Source organism: Cetorhinus maximus, chromosome 8 (assembly GCF_964194155.1).
Source record: "Cetorhinus maximus chromosome 8, sCetMax3.hap1.1, whole genome shotgun sequence".
NCBI classification, from domain to species: Eukaryota; Metazoa; Chordata; class Chondrichthyes; order Lamniformes; family Cetorhinidae; genus Cetorhinus; species Cetorhinus maximus.
Window position 1 is genome coordinate 116,117,040 of NC_135886.1, and position 15,371 is coordinate 116,132,410.

Sequence of the window (15,371 nt, forward strand, 5' to 3'; positions counted from 1 at the left end):
CCTATGTAACTTCAACCAATTTTACTTCCCTGTTTACCCAAAGGTGCCAGATTTTCGTCTTCCAATAGTGGTGGAAATGGGGTCGGGGAACCTGAAATCTTGAAGTTTTGGATTGCAAAAACAAATTTTCTCTCCCTTCCTGACCCCGTGTAATTTTTGGGTGGCATTTTCGCTAGTCGGAAAGGCTTTGGATTGCAACCCTGCATGGCCTCCTCAGAGGCTGAGGTTTCCATTGTGAGTCCAACAGGAAATTTGAATTTCTTCCCGCTTGCTATTTTCGTGTGCTGGTGTGGGTTTTGGAAACCATTAAAAAGCTTGCCTTGTTGCAGAATTCATGGCCACCAGGGGAAGTTGGCTGAGGAGTCAGGAGTATTCTGACAGGTACGTGTTAAATGTTTTGACAACTTGAAATGTCACTGTTAAATGCTGTATTATAATGTAGATGTGTTTTAACTGCAATGATTCATCATAGGGCTCTCTCCTGAAAGGTAATTTGATCATTATATTGACCAGCATTGTTTAGGTATTAAGATGCATTAGAGTACTTTTCCCGTTGATTGAAAGGACATCTGGTGTAGCTTACAAAAAAGGCCAATAATTTTTCAATTTCAATGGACTCCATTGTTTAGATTTCCAAGGGTTTTTTTGATAGCTGAACCCATTATGGATACTTGGCTGTGTTTCAAACACTTCTGAACCACTTATTTCAGCAGGGGGCTGTGTTTACATTTTGACTGACAGTTTTAAAGGCAATGAAAGGATTATCTATCTTTGATGTGGTCAGTGAATAAGTGTTTGTTTTTATAACACGTTGACCACTTGAGGGAAAAGGGCCTGATCACGTCGTTGATAATCTACCCTGACTTCGGGGCCAAATGCCTCTAATTTCAAATTACCATCCTTGTGTTCAAATCCTTTCATGGCTCTAGTCCTTCCCTATTGCTGTAACTTCCGACAACCTCAAAAATATCCCCATTGTTCTGATTTCAGCTTCTTGCGCAAACCAATTTCTTCCACCCCATATTGTGGCTATGGCTTCAGCCTAAGCCCCATGCCCTGGAATTTTCTTCATGAAGCCCTCTAACTTTGCACTTTCCTCTAATTGCTAAATAAATTCCTTAAAATGCATATTGCATATTTGGCAAAGTCTTTGATTACACCTCCTAATATCTCTTTCTTTGTCTTGGCATCCATTTTGTCTATGTAGTGCCATGGGACATTTTTTTACATTAAAGATGCTATAAAATACAAATTTTGTTGTTGTTGTAAAATCATAACAATATACAAAATAAGGACAGAATGTATGTCTTTAAAATAGGGACTAAATTAGAACTTTAAGTTGAAATTCAATTATATCTGAAGGCTCTGGTGCAGTTTTCCCTTTATCTCTCCTTCATCTGATGACTATATGTCAATTTCCATTTCCAATGCTATGGAAGATTGTTTAGTCTTCTATCATGCCAATTGCTTTTTGTTACATTGATACCTTATCCTCTCACAAAGTACAATAGGAACTTATAAATAAGATAGTGTCCCCAACAACCCATTACCGACTACACACCTGCAGACACACACAAATGTTTTTTTTTCTCCTGCACGTTACTTGAGAAAACATCTCACCAAAGGGTGTGTCAAAATTGGAAATTTGAGCCTGTAAATTAATTTATAGCTTGGAGTTATAAGCAACAAGACTCTATCCACTCATTTGACTGATTAATACAGGAGTATTTTTGGCTAGTACATATGAGATGGATAGATGGATGGACATAACTAATCTGATATTACAGTGCATTTGTCTTTTCTATTTTTTGATAATTGGTATTTCACTTGGTTTAAAAGGCTAAGTTCCTAGATAATGTTTAGGCTTTAACTTCACACATTAGATGTCATTTTTCAACTTTGTGCTCCTGGTAGGAGCTTCACCTGCTGAGAGTATATATCATAAATTCTAGAGTGTACTGTCTATATTTTTTTGAATATGAGTGCAGCACATGCCTGAATTTACAATATGTGCTGTGGGGGCACAAGTCTGCTGAACAGGAACACAGGAGGTTATCCCTAGATTTTTAGTAATAAGTATAAGAGTTAGATTTTCCCCTGTGGATGAAACAGTGCAGGAAACTAAAATTAAAAATTATAAAGAAGACCCCTGACTGCAGTCCTGTTCCACAGTTCATTATCATCCATCTGGTAAGTCCAGATGGTTTGCTCTTGTAACAATTTTTTTAAGTTGAACATCACATACACTGATGTACTTGCTGGAGGGTCCATTACATTTGTGCCCCCCAGCTTTCTTGAGGGTATACTGAAGGCAAAAAATATTTGCTATTCCCAGATAGATGATCATTTGAATCATTGCAATCTCTAGATACTAACTACTTTAGATGCATTTTGAAGCAAGAGAAGTAACTGGATAGAGCATAACACTGATTAAAAAAAAGACTTGCATTCAGATAGTGCCTTTCAAGAGCACAGTGCATCCCAAAGTGCTTTAAAGCCATTTAAGTACTTTTGAATGTAGTCACCATTGTAGGAAATATGGAAGCCAATTTGCAAACAGCAAGCTTCCACAAACAGCGACGTGTGATCAGTGAGGAGAGCGAACTTTCTACCATAGAGAGATCTGGGCTAATGATCCCAAGCATAGATGTTGGCTAGTGCTTCTCACTCTCCAGTAGAGTTAGGTTTCTGACAACAGTCATGAAGCATAAGCAATCGGTCATTCACTTCCTTCAGTGTACCGAGAGCACAGTTCCAATTGCATTGCCTGATGCATCTGTTGTGGCGTACGTTTCCGCATGTGGACTGAAATATGGGAGGGCTGGCGGAGATGCTATCTTTGTCTGTAATCTATCAAACACTGTTTGATGTGCGATTGTCCATTCCCATTGTGCATCTTTGTGCAGTAGCTTGCGAAGTGGCTCTGTGATCTCTTTGTACTTAGAAACAAATTTGTGATAAAAATTGGTAGTATTGAGGAACAATGTCAACTCTTTCACGTTAGATGCGGTAGAAAGTGCATGAATGGCTTCAACATTGTTGTGTGTAGGCTTTGCTCCTGTTGCTATCACTCTAAACCATAGAAAGTCAACCTGGGATGCCGGGAATGTGCATTTGCCCTTGCTGAGCATCAAATTGTGTTGTGCGAGTCGAGTGAGTACCACTGATAACCAGTGATCATGTCTGCTTTGTCTGTCCCATGGACAACAACATTGATGAATAGATTGATCGCCCCCTCAACGTCTGACAAGACTGATAAAACAATCTTCTGGAATGCATTAGGTGCTGAACCTAATCCATATAAACTGCAGTACTGAAACACCTTCATGAGTAACAAAAGCTTTAAGATATCAGCTTTGCTCTGCTCATGGTACCTGAAGATAGCTCCGTCGCATGAGCTATTGTGAAGACTATGGAGTCATGGAATGATGCCGATGGTTCTCGGGTCGTAGAAAGCAGATACTTGTCTGGAACGATAGCTTTGATGACCCCATCAAGGTTGATGCATAGTCTAAATTCATCATTTTTCACATTGCGCAATGACTAGGTTCAATTTGCTTCAAGTCATTTTGGCTCCTTTGACCTTTTGGCATAGATTGCAAACATTTGTGAAACTGGTGGAATTGATGTGTTAACGTGAGGAGCATGACAGCACCCCTTAATCTCCCCAAATCCAGTAAACAGGGATTAGTGTTGTGCATAGTCTGCGTCATCAGTCACGGTAATATGTGCTCTGGTGGGGTCTGCAAGTTTGAAGCCAAGCTTATTGAACAGGTTTACCCCCATGAGACTTCTGCCTTTGGCTACATAGAACATGAACCTGTCTAGGATGATTTTTTTTGTCATGCACTGGAACTCTAATCATTCCCAAAACGGAAATAATAAAGTCATCGTAATCTAGAAGACTGTCTGTCACAAGACTGAGAGAAAGTTGTGCAAAATAATGATGGTAGAGTTTCTCACTCAGTATAGATACTTTAGCGGCAACATCAACGAGGAGAGACATTGGGGAGAATTTTTGGCTCGGCGAGCAGGGGCAGGGCCTGCTCGCCAAGGTGTAAAATGACGCGGGGTGATGTCGGGCGTGCGTCCTGATGTCACCGTGCGTCATTTAGATTTTCAGTTCGGCTGGCTACGTGCCCACCGAACTGTCAAAGGCCTATTAAGGCCATTTAAAAACTAATTAAACTAATAAACTGAGCTGCCCTTCCAACCTTAAGGTGGGCAGGCGAAGAGCCCAGGCGGCCTTCGCATTTTTCATGGAACCTCATCCACGGGCGGGATAAGGTTTTATGAAGGATTTATAAAATGAATTAAAATTTTTATAAAAATTCATTGACATGTCCCAGCTCATGTGACACTGTCACATGAGGGGAGATGTATTAAAATTTTTTCTCTTTATTTAAGGGAGATTTCTGCGCTCTTTCGCACGCATGCCCCGACTCAGGGAACCCCCCTCACCCACACAGGGAGGGCACAGCGCTTCCGGGCACACGTCACACTGGGTGGGCCTTAATTGGCCTTTCCATGTAAAATGGCGGCGCGGACCCGATTGGAGGCACCAATCATGTCCGCGCCCGCCCCCACCTGTCCCTGCACAACCCCCCGATGGGGGGGAAATTCTCCACGTTGAGATGCCCACAATTGCGATTGAGCAATTCCTAAAATGACCTGGTGCCGTACCATCCTGATGGTACACACATGCCGTATCTCACCCTCAAGAAGAGACTTCTCCACGTGTCAAACCAAGGAAGCCCTCTTCTTCAACAACCCGCACATCTTTGTGAAGTGGTTCCACTTTAAGCATGAGTTGAACTTTTTCCCTTCAGCTGGGCATTGCGTTGTGAATCTATGAGCACCTCTGTGATTTGGGCACATTTTTGAATGTATATGACCATGATGGGCTCTCTGCCACCTCTGGCAAAATGCATATCGTTTGATCATCACACTTTCCTTGACCTGAAGAATTTTCTGAGAGCCCGTACAGCCGTACCAAATATACACGTATTTTCTGTTGGCTGCTCAAATATATGCTGGCCTTCTGCTCCAAGGTAATGTATGAGTATTGGCTTCTTGCCGATTGCTGCTACCTGTGGACCGTCCATACCTATCACGATCAAGTAAGTCTGGAACCCTGAAATCCATTGATCCCATAGCATGGATGGATCTCCCGGGGAAAAGAAAGTTGCTGGAGCCAATAAATTTCAAACTTTCTCCATCTTCATTACCAGATGTTGTGTGTTGTGCCTCAGAGATATGCAGAGATGACACACACCAATTTCAATGTGTCCAGGAGCTTTATTTACAATGCTTTAAAATGTTTGCTCTCATTCTTACAGTTTCTTGCTTCAGTTTAGTTTCTGTTCCTCTAACCATACCCAGGCTTGACTAACAGCACACAGAGAATAGTTAATACACACACAGTCAAATTGTGAACAATTGAACAATTAAATATTACAACTTCCACTACACACACTTCCCACACAATTCTATCACACAGCAAGGAATAGGGGATAGTGATCAATGCCAGGTACCCTGCTTGTTTTTTCCCCACACTAGCCCTGAGGCATTGGGTGGAATATGTCACTTCTATCAATATTCCATGGGTGATCAATTAACAGGGACAAGGAATCAAATCTGGGACCCTTGCTGTCCATATGGCTCTGTTCCACACTAGGTGTTAAAAAAAAAAACTGGAAACACAGTTACAGAGCAAAGTTTTGCCTGGTTCTTTATTTTTACCATTTTTTTATATCATTGAAAGTGGATATTTGGACCAGTTTGGATTCTTTTGGTTTGGATGACACTCTTACAGTGGCTTGTTGTTTACTGCTCTATACTTTGTAAACAATAGGTTACTACATGATTGACAGATTTGGGTCAGTATCCAGCAATGAAAAGAAATCAAGCCCCTTTTAATTCAATGGAGACATTCACCAACTGATCCAACAGTGTCTCTCCAGTGAATGCCTGATCTGAAAAGGAGTTTTATATGTGTGAAAAGGAGGCATTGAAAGTTTTCCCTCTATAGTAATATCCTTCTCCAATGAAACCTTAATTAGGCTGGCAAAGAAACGCCCCAAAATGTTTTGACTGGCACTTGTGTGTCTGGGATGTCACATGTGGGTCAGACCTGTGAGTGAGGACCAATCGTCAATGTCTCTTTGACAAGGCCAATGTTTCTTTGTAGTCCTTTTGACTGGGCTCATTTTTCTCCCCTTTGATTGATTCTGTGCTAAGAGATAGCTCAGGAGAAGCACCATAGCAGTTTTGATATGTCAAGAATTACAAAATTCAGAATAATTTTGATAATTAATCATATTTTGTACTTAAAAAAATGAAAGCATCCAGTAATTTGAATGAATCAAAGTGAATAACACAGAAAAAGGGGAATTTGCTGCTTAATAAAACTTCAAACGATCAAGTATTAAAACCAAATGACTGTTCAGAATGTCTGTCAGGTATTGGATACTGTTTATTTACCTGTTCCATGTTAAATAATGTGAATATTTCAACCTGAGCCTTAGGCCAGAATTTTCCAATCCTGAATTGGACAGACTGGAGGCAGAACGGCAAAAAAAAAATGGTACTGGCGGCATGTGGCATACCACCTCCCTTCCGGACTCTGACGATTTTCCCGAGGAACCAGAAAGCTGGGGCAGACCGGGCAGGGGGCGGGAAAGTGTAGATGCCCACTTCATTAATTGGGCGGCTTGAGGTCATTAGGGAACTCATTAAGAGTTCATCTTCTGAGCTCCCAAGGTTTTAATGGCAATGTGTGACCTTCAGGAGATCTCTGAAGCTGACCAGGAACAGGGGTGGCAGTGCTGAAACAGTTTCATTTAATGCAAAAAGGTGAAAGTTTGGCCAAGAAGTAGGGAACAGTAAAAAAATCTTTGTAATAAACTTTTTCCTACTCTATCCCGGGTCCCAACTCTCTCTGTGCCCTGGTCACTTTGAAGATGAAGATCCTCTCATTGTTTTAAGACCACAGAACATATCCCGCTTCCAAGGTTCTGCCTCCATTCATACACTCCGCCCCCTCATGCCCTGCCACTCACCTCCGGTCACTAACTGGGCGGCGGACTCACCTCTGGGTCATTAAGACCCCGACCCCTTGAAAATTGCACTTCACTGCAAGCTGGAGTCAGGGATGGATTTGCGACCTAGATTCAAAACCGCCTTCCAATTCCCACCTCCAAAAAGAAAACCTGAGCCTTAGTCTCAAGGAGTGCTGTCCTATGCCCAAAAGGAGTCAGCTAGAGGCTATATAAAATTCCTTCACATTAAGACTGTTAGAACCAGGCTGATGTTGCCTGATGTCAGTAGAAGCTCTGTATGCAATTAGCACATGGCTGTTCCTAATGGCTAGGCTGAAACCTTTGCTGAAACCATTAAGAATAAACAGCTGAGTATGACAACTAAGGCTCCTACTTATGTTTGCTGTTAGCAGATCTTTACGGTAGTGCAGGGAGAGATGATCTCCAGCAATTTCTCTGTACTATAAAGCCAGAATTGAAAGGCAAATGGTTGAAAGAATTATGATAAGCCTTCGCCTCCTTAATTATTAAAGGTTGGTTATTTGAATAGTTAAAAGTGAGTAATTTATCTTGGGAGGAATTGGGAGCTTGACAGTGCAAAGGATTCAAATTGACACAGCAAATTAGTCATTAACCCAGGATGTTTTAGCAGTCATGTTATTTCAGCCTTCTCACCCTAGAACTCCTCCAAATGACTCATCTATGCTCAGTGCTTAAAGACAAAAACATTATTTTGAAAAAAATTACAGAAATGGATAGAAGAAGCAATAACAAAGTCAGTTAAAATTCAGTGCAATATTTAGGCCCTAAAATGATACTGTGGATATTACAGGAGAAATGTTTCATGTGTTCCATTTGAAATTTGTCTATTCAATGTTTAAGTAGTGGCATTAACCTGTTTAACCATTCACCTTCTAGTATCCCATAGGGTAATTTGAGAGCCTTCATTTTAGAAATGCAGCACCGATGCCAAGCTTTTTGCAAAATATATTTTCTTCTGTAATGTTTCATTAGACTATATGATGGTGATGATTAAATAGTTGCAACAGTAATTAAAACCTATCTTCTCCATATTGCACTGATTCTTTTGGAGGTACGGTTTGATGGGCACTGTTGAGTTATGAAAGTGATCACTCTTTTCCGTGAATGTCAGAAGGCTATTTAAGGCAAGTGCCTGTGAAGCGCTATTTGTCTGAGAAGCCATTTAATTACTTTACAGCTATTATCTATGTAGTCATAGGAACCAAGGTCATGTACTAAGAATTAAGCGTATTTTAATTAGTAAACATGCTGGAAATGCTGGAATAACATATTCATGAATCTTATGTGGGGCCATTTCACTAGCTGTGATAGGCTACCTAAGTTTCTGTAATACTTACGTTCATCGCAATTGTACTGCTGTTAACCATGATGACTTTGAGAGCCTTGTAGACGTATTAAGAAAGGGTACAGTCGGGGAGTAGGATCTACTGGCAACAGGCCTAAGGGAATAACTGTGGGAAAGCTGTGCAGCAGAAACAGCAGAAAGGAAGCATGCTGAGGGTCTTGGCAGCAAAGTTCCAAGGAGGAAATCATGATGAGCACTACATGCGGAGAGAGAAAGTAAAGACTGTGCCATGTCATACTGCAGTAAGACACATCAGGAAACAAACTGGTCAATTCCGCGCCTGTTTATTGGTCTCAAAAGTCATGCTGTGGGGAACCAATTTCCAGGTGCAGTTTCTTGCACCTGATAACCGCCTTCCCCCAACATCCCCCAACACATCTGAGAACTCCTCTTGCTTTCACAGCAAGATGGCCTGCTTGTGCTTGAAACCCTCCACTGTTCTCCTTCCTGCCCCCCTGGACTTACCACACACAAGGATTTACCTAAGATCACATATGGCATACGGGTCAGCTGACATCGAGTATCCCAAGGTCCCAGTTGGGGAGCTGCATTGGGGCCCTGAATTGTGTCAATTAAACATCTGGATGCAACTCTCCAGTTTTATGCGATGAAGCCCAATTTGGAGTGAACCTCAGAATTCCATTTTCGTGTACACATCTCTGACATGCTGCTCAGTTTGCACCAGAATCTAGCGTGCTACCAAGTTCTGGGTCATATTATCCCCTTTAGGATATGTCTGACATTTATAACTTTATCACTGTTAACTTTGTTTTTCTTTCACAAAGAAAATAGTCTGAGTCAATGTGGCTAGTCACAGAGCAAAAGTTCTATTTCCCATTGTGCAGCACAAGACCACAGGGAATGAACGTTGCACAATGATGATTCAGTTAATGCCATGGATAACAAATTTCAACAACCAAGATACAAGTACCCACCCACACAAAACACTTCAAAGCAAAGGAAATAACAACTTCTTTTTATCTTTTTCCTAAAGAGCTAATGAGATAGAAATTGCAGTAATTGCAGAAATTGTTTGTGATTCTCAGGACAGTCGAATAGATGGGCGAATAATGATCACTTTGGAAAGGTACTGGTGAGCATCCTAAATCTAGATCCACCATGTTACCAGGAGAGAAAATTAGCTGATTTTAAAAAAACGCCTGTAAATCTTTGAATTCAACAAAGCCAAATATCTGAAACATCATCGTTTGCTTAACAGACAGACCTGTTGTATTTTAACCTACCTTCCGAGGCCCAGAAGGTCTTAGTTCATAAACATCGATTGTATAGTTTGATCTACGCCCATAGTTGTCAAATTGTAGGTTTCCAGTCAGCCCTCGGCCTCGCACCTGCACACATAGAAAAATAAATGTAGAGTGACATACTGGTAATAGAAATGCTTCATTTGAACAGATTTTTGCAATTGAAAAGTCATGAAAGATGCCAGTGGGCATGCTGGAGTAGGTCACCGCAGTGTCAAGGTCTGGAACTTGACATACAATTTACTGCAATAGAGAAACGAATGGGTCTGTCTTAAGTATAATTGTTGCTGCTGTTAGTAACGGTTCCATTTTAAATTTGTTAAATTAAGCTGAAAATGAAATTTTCTACAGACAGTGCAGAGATTTTAAGGTAGTCATAAAAACGTCAATCTAAGATAATAGTACCACGGTTATCTTACAAAAGAATTACTCCCATCACATCTTCTGGGAGATGATTTGATGAGCAGAACTTTAGGGCGTGTGGGGAGCTAAAGACTCAGAGCACTGCACACTCTCTATTAACTTATAAAACTGCATTCTTGAATATAAGGTTTTTACCTTCTGGGAAGTAATCTACGGCTGAAATTTTGTCTCCCGACTTGAAGCAAACCTGAGTTGGGAGGGCGAAAGTGAAGGTGTACGGGACTGCAAATTTAAACTTCTCTGACAATACCCGTGCCTAGCATTTTCATCAGGTCAGGAATCATGGCAGGTTGGGATTCTTAGCGGGTTGTGATTCAACATTCACTTAAAGTGGCGTCGGGCGTGCAATTTAAATCCAAGGTGGAAATTCAAATTTCCCTGGCTTTGGTACTTTTGTGTAGGTGGGTGGATTCCTGAAACCTATGGGAACCTCGCCAGGTAAGTGAATTTGTGCACGTTGGGAGAGACCTGCTGACGAGTTGGGAACCCCTTTGACAGTTAAGTTTAAAAGCTGTTACCAATGTCTCCTCATATTCCCCCATACCCCATCCATGTCCCCTCATATCCCAATGCCTCCTCCATCATTTCCACCTGGAAAAACAAATGTCTGGTTATTTGGTCTAACTGCTTTAGTTGATACAGTTGCCAGATGGCCCTATTATAAATGTTTGGTTAAGCTTCAAGAATGGCTAATATACTTGGCTCAACAGACAATGTTGATACAGCTGCAGAGGGAGTCCAAGCTTTGTTTCATTAACATCTTTATTACCTTGTAATGTTATTCTTTCTTTGATTTTTTTTCAATGCCTATGTGTTTATTTACACAAGTAAATAAGTGGATTAAAGGTCCTGGCATTGATGCTATGAATGGCTATAGCTGATTGACACTTATCAGAGGTTGTAAGCTGAGTAGGTTTTTTTAAGCATATTTCCAAAGCCTCTGCTTATGTTCTAAGTGTCAGGAACACTTCAAACGTTTAGCAGACTTGACAATGCTCATTGGTTCTGTACAAAATGAATACTTGGCTTATGGGTGGGAGGATGCATGGCGGGCATGGAAAGGGCATGTAAGTGATGTGGGCGATATTAGAGTGCATGGGAGATATGAGGGGGTTTGGGGAATAGGGGGATATGGATGGAGGATAGGGGATAAGGGGGGGAAAGAGGGACATGGAGATTATCAGGGAGAAAATGGGGTAGGTGGTGGGGGGTGAAGAGATGAGGTCCGAGGGTTAGGGGGCCTAACAGTCATCTCCAAAACTGGGACGATATCCAAGGGAGGTAAGGCAAGCCTTCTGACTAGCCCACCTCACCATTGCCCAGCTCCATTGCTGCCGTGGGTCTCCATAGGGAGGCAGAAGACCTGAACCTTACCTGCCCATGTCTCACAGTGACAAAAATTCTGAGGGAGTGAGGGGAGGTGATGGGTTCATGATTGTGAATTCAGAAAACAGCTCGACTTACATTTCCTGTAATAGAGGGGAAGATCTGACCGCTTGTTGCTACTCACACCTTTTTCTGATTAATCATTGATATAACTCAACCCTCTCCCCAGTCTACCTCCATTGTAACTAAGGCTTTAAATTTGCCAGAGTTCATACCCTTAACAGTGGTGACTGCAGATTGAAGGGAGGGAAGGTAACTGAGATTTGTGGGTTACTCACTGCTAATTTACTTCTGAGTCCTGAGTTCAACATTCAGCCCAGATTGTTGGGATGGAAGTCTCTCCTATTTGTTGCCTGCATGGGATCTATATAAATTAGTCTGAATCCTAACATGCATGTGCATGGAAAGAAACCTGGCCCCATCTGGCATTAAATTGATAATGACATTCAGAGAAGCCAATTAGGTGGGGGGAATTGAAAAAAAAAATTACTCTTGCACTCTCAGGGACGTTCCTCCGAGGATGTAGCATTTTGTTGTTGAAGAGTAAAGGGAGGTTAACTTTCCAACTATTTATATCGGGGCTAATCACGGAGGTGCTCAGTTTCGACATAGGTTGTCCAAAATTCCCCCTGCATTAATATCCTTCACTTTGAAAAGCATGAAACATGTCGGAAAAGTGGTTGCAAATAACTGCAAGCTTTGAGTTTCCAGTTAAAATAAGGAATTTGCCTTTATATAGCATCTTTCACAGCCTCAGGATATCCCAAAGCATTTTATGCCCAATGAAGTGTAGTGACTACTGTAGTGTAGGAACTGCCAATTTGCAATCAGCAAGGCCCCACAAACAGCAAGGAGATAATGACCACATAGTCTGTTTTAGTGATGTTTGCCGAGGGTTAATAGGTTTGTTAGTACATTGGAAGAACTCCTCAAGATCTCCCTCAATTAGTGCAGCATTATCATCTACATCCACCTGCAAAGGCAGTTTAATGCCTCATTTGAAAGATTGCAACACCAACCGTGCATCAATCCTTAAGTGTTGTCCTTGAGTGTTAGCCAAGATTAAGTGCTCAAGTCTCTGGAGTGGGATTTGAACTCACAACCTCTTGATTCAGAGACAAGAGTGCCACTGCTGAGCCACAAATTCATTGAAAAAGATACGCTGTTTATCTAATGCTTTTTATTATTGTTTTTGGTTTAAGTTATTTAGATATTGCAAGCCTTTTAGCCCTACTATTTTGGATGCAATAACATGGTACAATTGCCGCGACAAAACGGAGAAAAAGAAAATTTTGCATATTAAACACAAGTAAAATGCATTTGCTGATGTTCTTTACTTCAACTATGAATTATTTAGCATCAGAAACGAAAAAATTACAACAAAATTACAATGTGCATTTTCTGACAGTCAAAGAAATATTAATACTCAAAATAGCAAATAAAAGCTCCATCCAATTTTGATCTGTAAGATTGAATGTGAGGCCATTCTTTTCAACTGTGCTCATCAAAGCTGTTTTATCAACTTCCATGGCTTCAGGTTGTTGTTTCACCCCAAAAGAATTTACAAATGTTGAAATAGAAACAAAAACCTGCTGAAAATATATAAAGATACACTTTCAGTTCCTCCAGGAACAGCGCTGCAGTGGCCAGAAGGGACCCCGCAGAGAGCTGCCTGGAACTAAGTACCGGGAACCGGAGGAGAGGTAAGTGGCAGGGGTCCTGGGGTGAGGACAGTAAGGGAAGGCTTTCAGGTGGGGGGGGTGGTCACGAGGGCGGCAAGTGGGGCCCCGGGAGATAGGCCAGGACAGAGTGGGGGTGGTCTAGAGGACTTTCTTGGGGAGGGATCTCTTAAGGAGAGGGCACCACCAGTCAGAAGGGGGATTCTCATGGAGGCACCCTCACCCCTCCACCACTATCGCTTCCTGCCCGAGATCGAGCTCTGTTTGTTTTCAGGTTTGCCCCCCTGATCTGTAATCTGCCCTCCAGCCCAAAAATTGAGGCTGTGAGGGAGGGGTGGGGGGTGGGGATAAGGCCCTTAAGTGGCCAATGTAGTAATTTAAGGGCCTTAATTAGGGCAAGGGTGGGCTTCCCATCCAAGGCCCTGCCCACCCCAGCATAAAATCGCAACCAGTTGGGCCTAGCGGGATCCCGGAGGAAGTCCCGTCTATGCAAATTCACACTCTGACTCAACCTCAGAACTTGCCTGTGGAGGGTGGGGGTGGGGTAGTGTTAAATTCTGGGCCTGGTGTTACAGATCAGTTACCCATATGTAAATCAGCCTCTATAATGGGAAGCAAATCTGAATACCAGGGTGGAAAACTAAAAATCTACCCCAATAATACCTAAAGTCTTTGCCTTATCCTTCTTCTTCTTCTTCTTTTGGCTTGTCACATTTTTCTTGGGGTCACCACAATGCTGGTTGATCACCCTTCTCCATCTCTTCCTGTCAGTCACCCATCTCTCTTTCAATCCCGCTGCATTTAAGTCTCTTGCCACTGCATCTTTCCACCTGGTCTTAGGCCTTCCTCCACTCCTTCTTCCTGACAGTCCCATCTTCATACCTCCCCTCACCTCAGTTCCTCTCCACAACAGATGACTATACCAATTCAATCTCTTCCCGGCTACTTTCTTCGATGCTCCCACAATCTTCACTGACTCCCTGTTGTACTTGTTCCAGATATTGTCCTTTCCCGTCACTCCACACATCCATAACAGCATCAGCATCTCATTAGTATCCAGTAATTTATCCTCTCTTCTTGATGTTGCCCAAGTTTCTGCGCCACATAACGAGGCTGGTCTCATAACTGTCTTGTAGTTTCTTCCTTTCAGTTTCAGTGATAACATTCCACTGCACTTCTTCCAATTACTCCAACCAAAGCTAATCCATTGCTTAATTTCCATTTCCATACTTCCATCTTCTGCGACCACTGATCCCAGATACATTGCCTTATTGTTGGGGTTATATTAATATTTTTTCTTTATCTAACTCATTAGCTATCAATAAGGTTAGTTGTAACCATTTTAATGTCAACAGTAGCATGCTTGGTAGTGCTCTTCTCCCTGAATCAGAAAGTTGTGGGTTCAAATCCTGCTCCAGGACTTAAGCTTAACACTCAATACTAATACACCAGTACTGCCTTGAGGGACTGCTGCATTGTTGGAGGTGCAGCCTTTTGGATATATTGTTAAGCCAAGACCAGGTCTGGTCTTTAAGGTGGGCATAAAATATCCCATGGAACTATTTTGAAGAAGAGTAGTCGGGGGTTATGGGAGCTTACTGTGTGCAAATTGGTTGACCTGTTTCCTACATTACAATAGTGACTACACTTCAGCAGTACCTCATTGGCTGTAAAGCACTTTGGGTTGTCCTGAGGTCATGCAAGCTGGTAGATAAGTGCAAGTCTTTCTTTTGTTTTTTTTCTTTATGTTGTCTGGTGGAATCAGATTTTTTTTAAAAAATGAGAATATATTTCTTAAAAGTTTTTTTAAATTTAAGATGAAAAGATACTTCTGGAAGAATGCTGAGAAAGTCATTCATTTTTATTATACTTGATTATCCAAATCATATAATAGGTTGTGCTTATAGGAGCTTAAAAGCTTAAGGTTGAGATATAACATGTGACATTTACTTTGGCTTGGTTTTATTGTTGAGCTAAAGCAACTGTGTTTAAATAAGAAATTGATGGCTTAGTATTTATTGAGTTAAAAATGAATGCCAGTGGTGGGCCATGTGGTGTGTTAATGTGTCCACATGCTTCATCACTGAGCAGTGATGTTATTAGCAATTAGAGGTTTGCAAGCATGCCAACCAAATGTTTTCCTCTCCTTGTTTCTGTTCTAACATTGCCAGGGCTTAGGTACAGGCACCACTTT

The 15,371-nt window shown here is 41.6% G+C and overlaps 1 protein-coding gene across 8 annotated transcripts in view; it reads right to left on the bottom strand.

Moving 5' to 3' along the window:
- The window catches only part of gria3b (glutamate receptor, ionotropic, AMPA 3b), a 472,928-nt gene that overhangs the window by 182,654 nt on the left and 274,903 nt on the right, over positions 1-15,371 (bottom strand). For all 8 annotated transcript variants that reach the window (XR_013577363.1, XM_078547470.1, XM_078547466.1 and 5 more), the window contains exon 8: positions 9,672-9,776. Coding sequence is in view for 7 of the 8 variants with exons in the window: in XM_078547470.1 (XP_078403596.1) it covers positions 9,672-9,776 (105 nt within the window). In the remaining variant the exon portion in view is untranslated. The remainder of the gene's footprint in view (positions 1-9,671; positions 9,777-15,371) is intronic.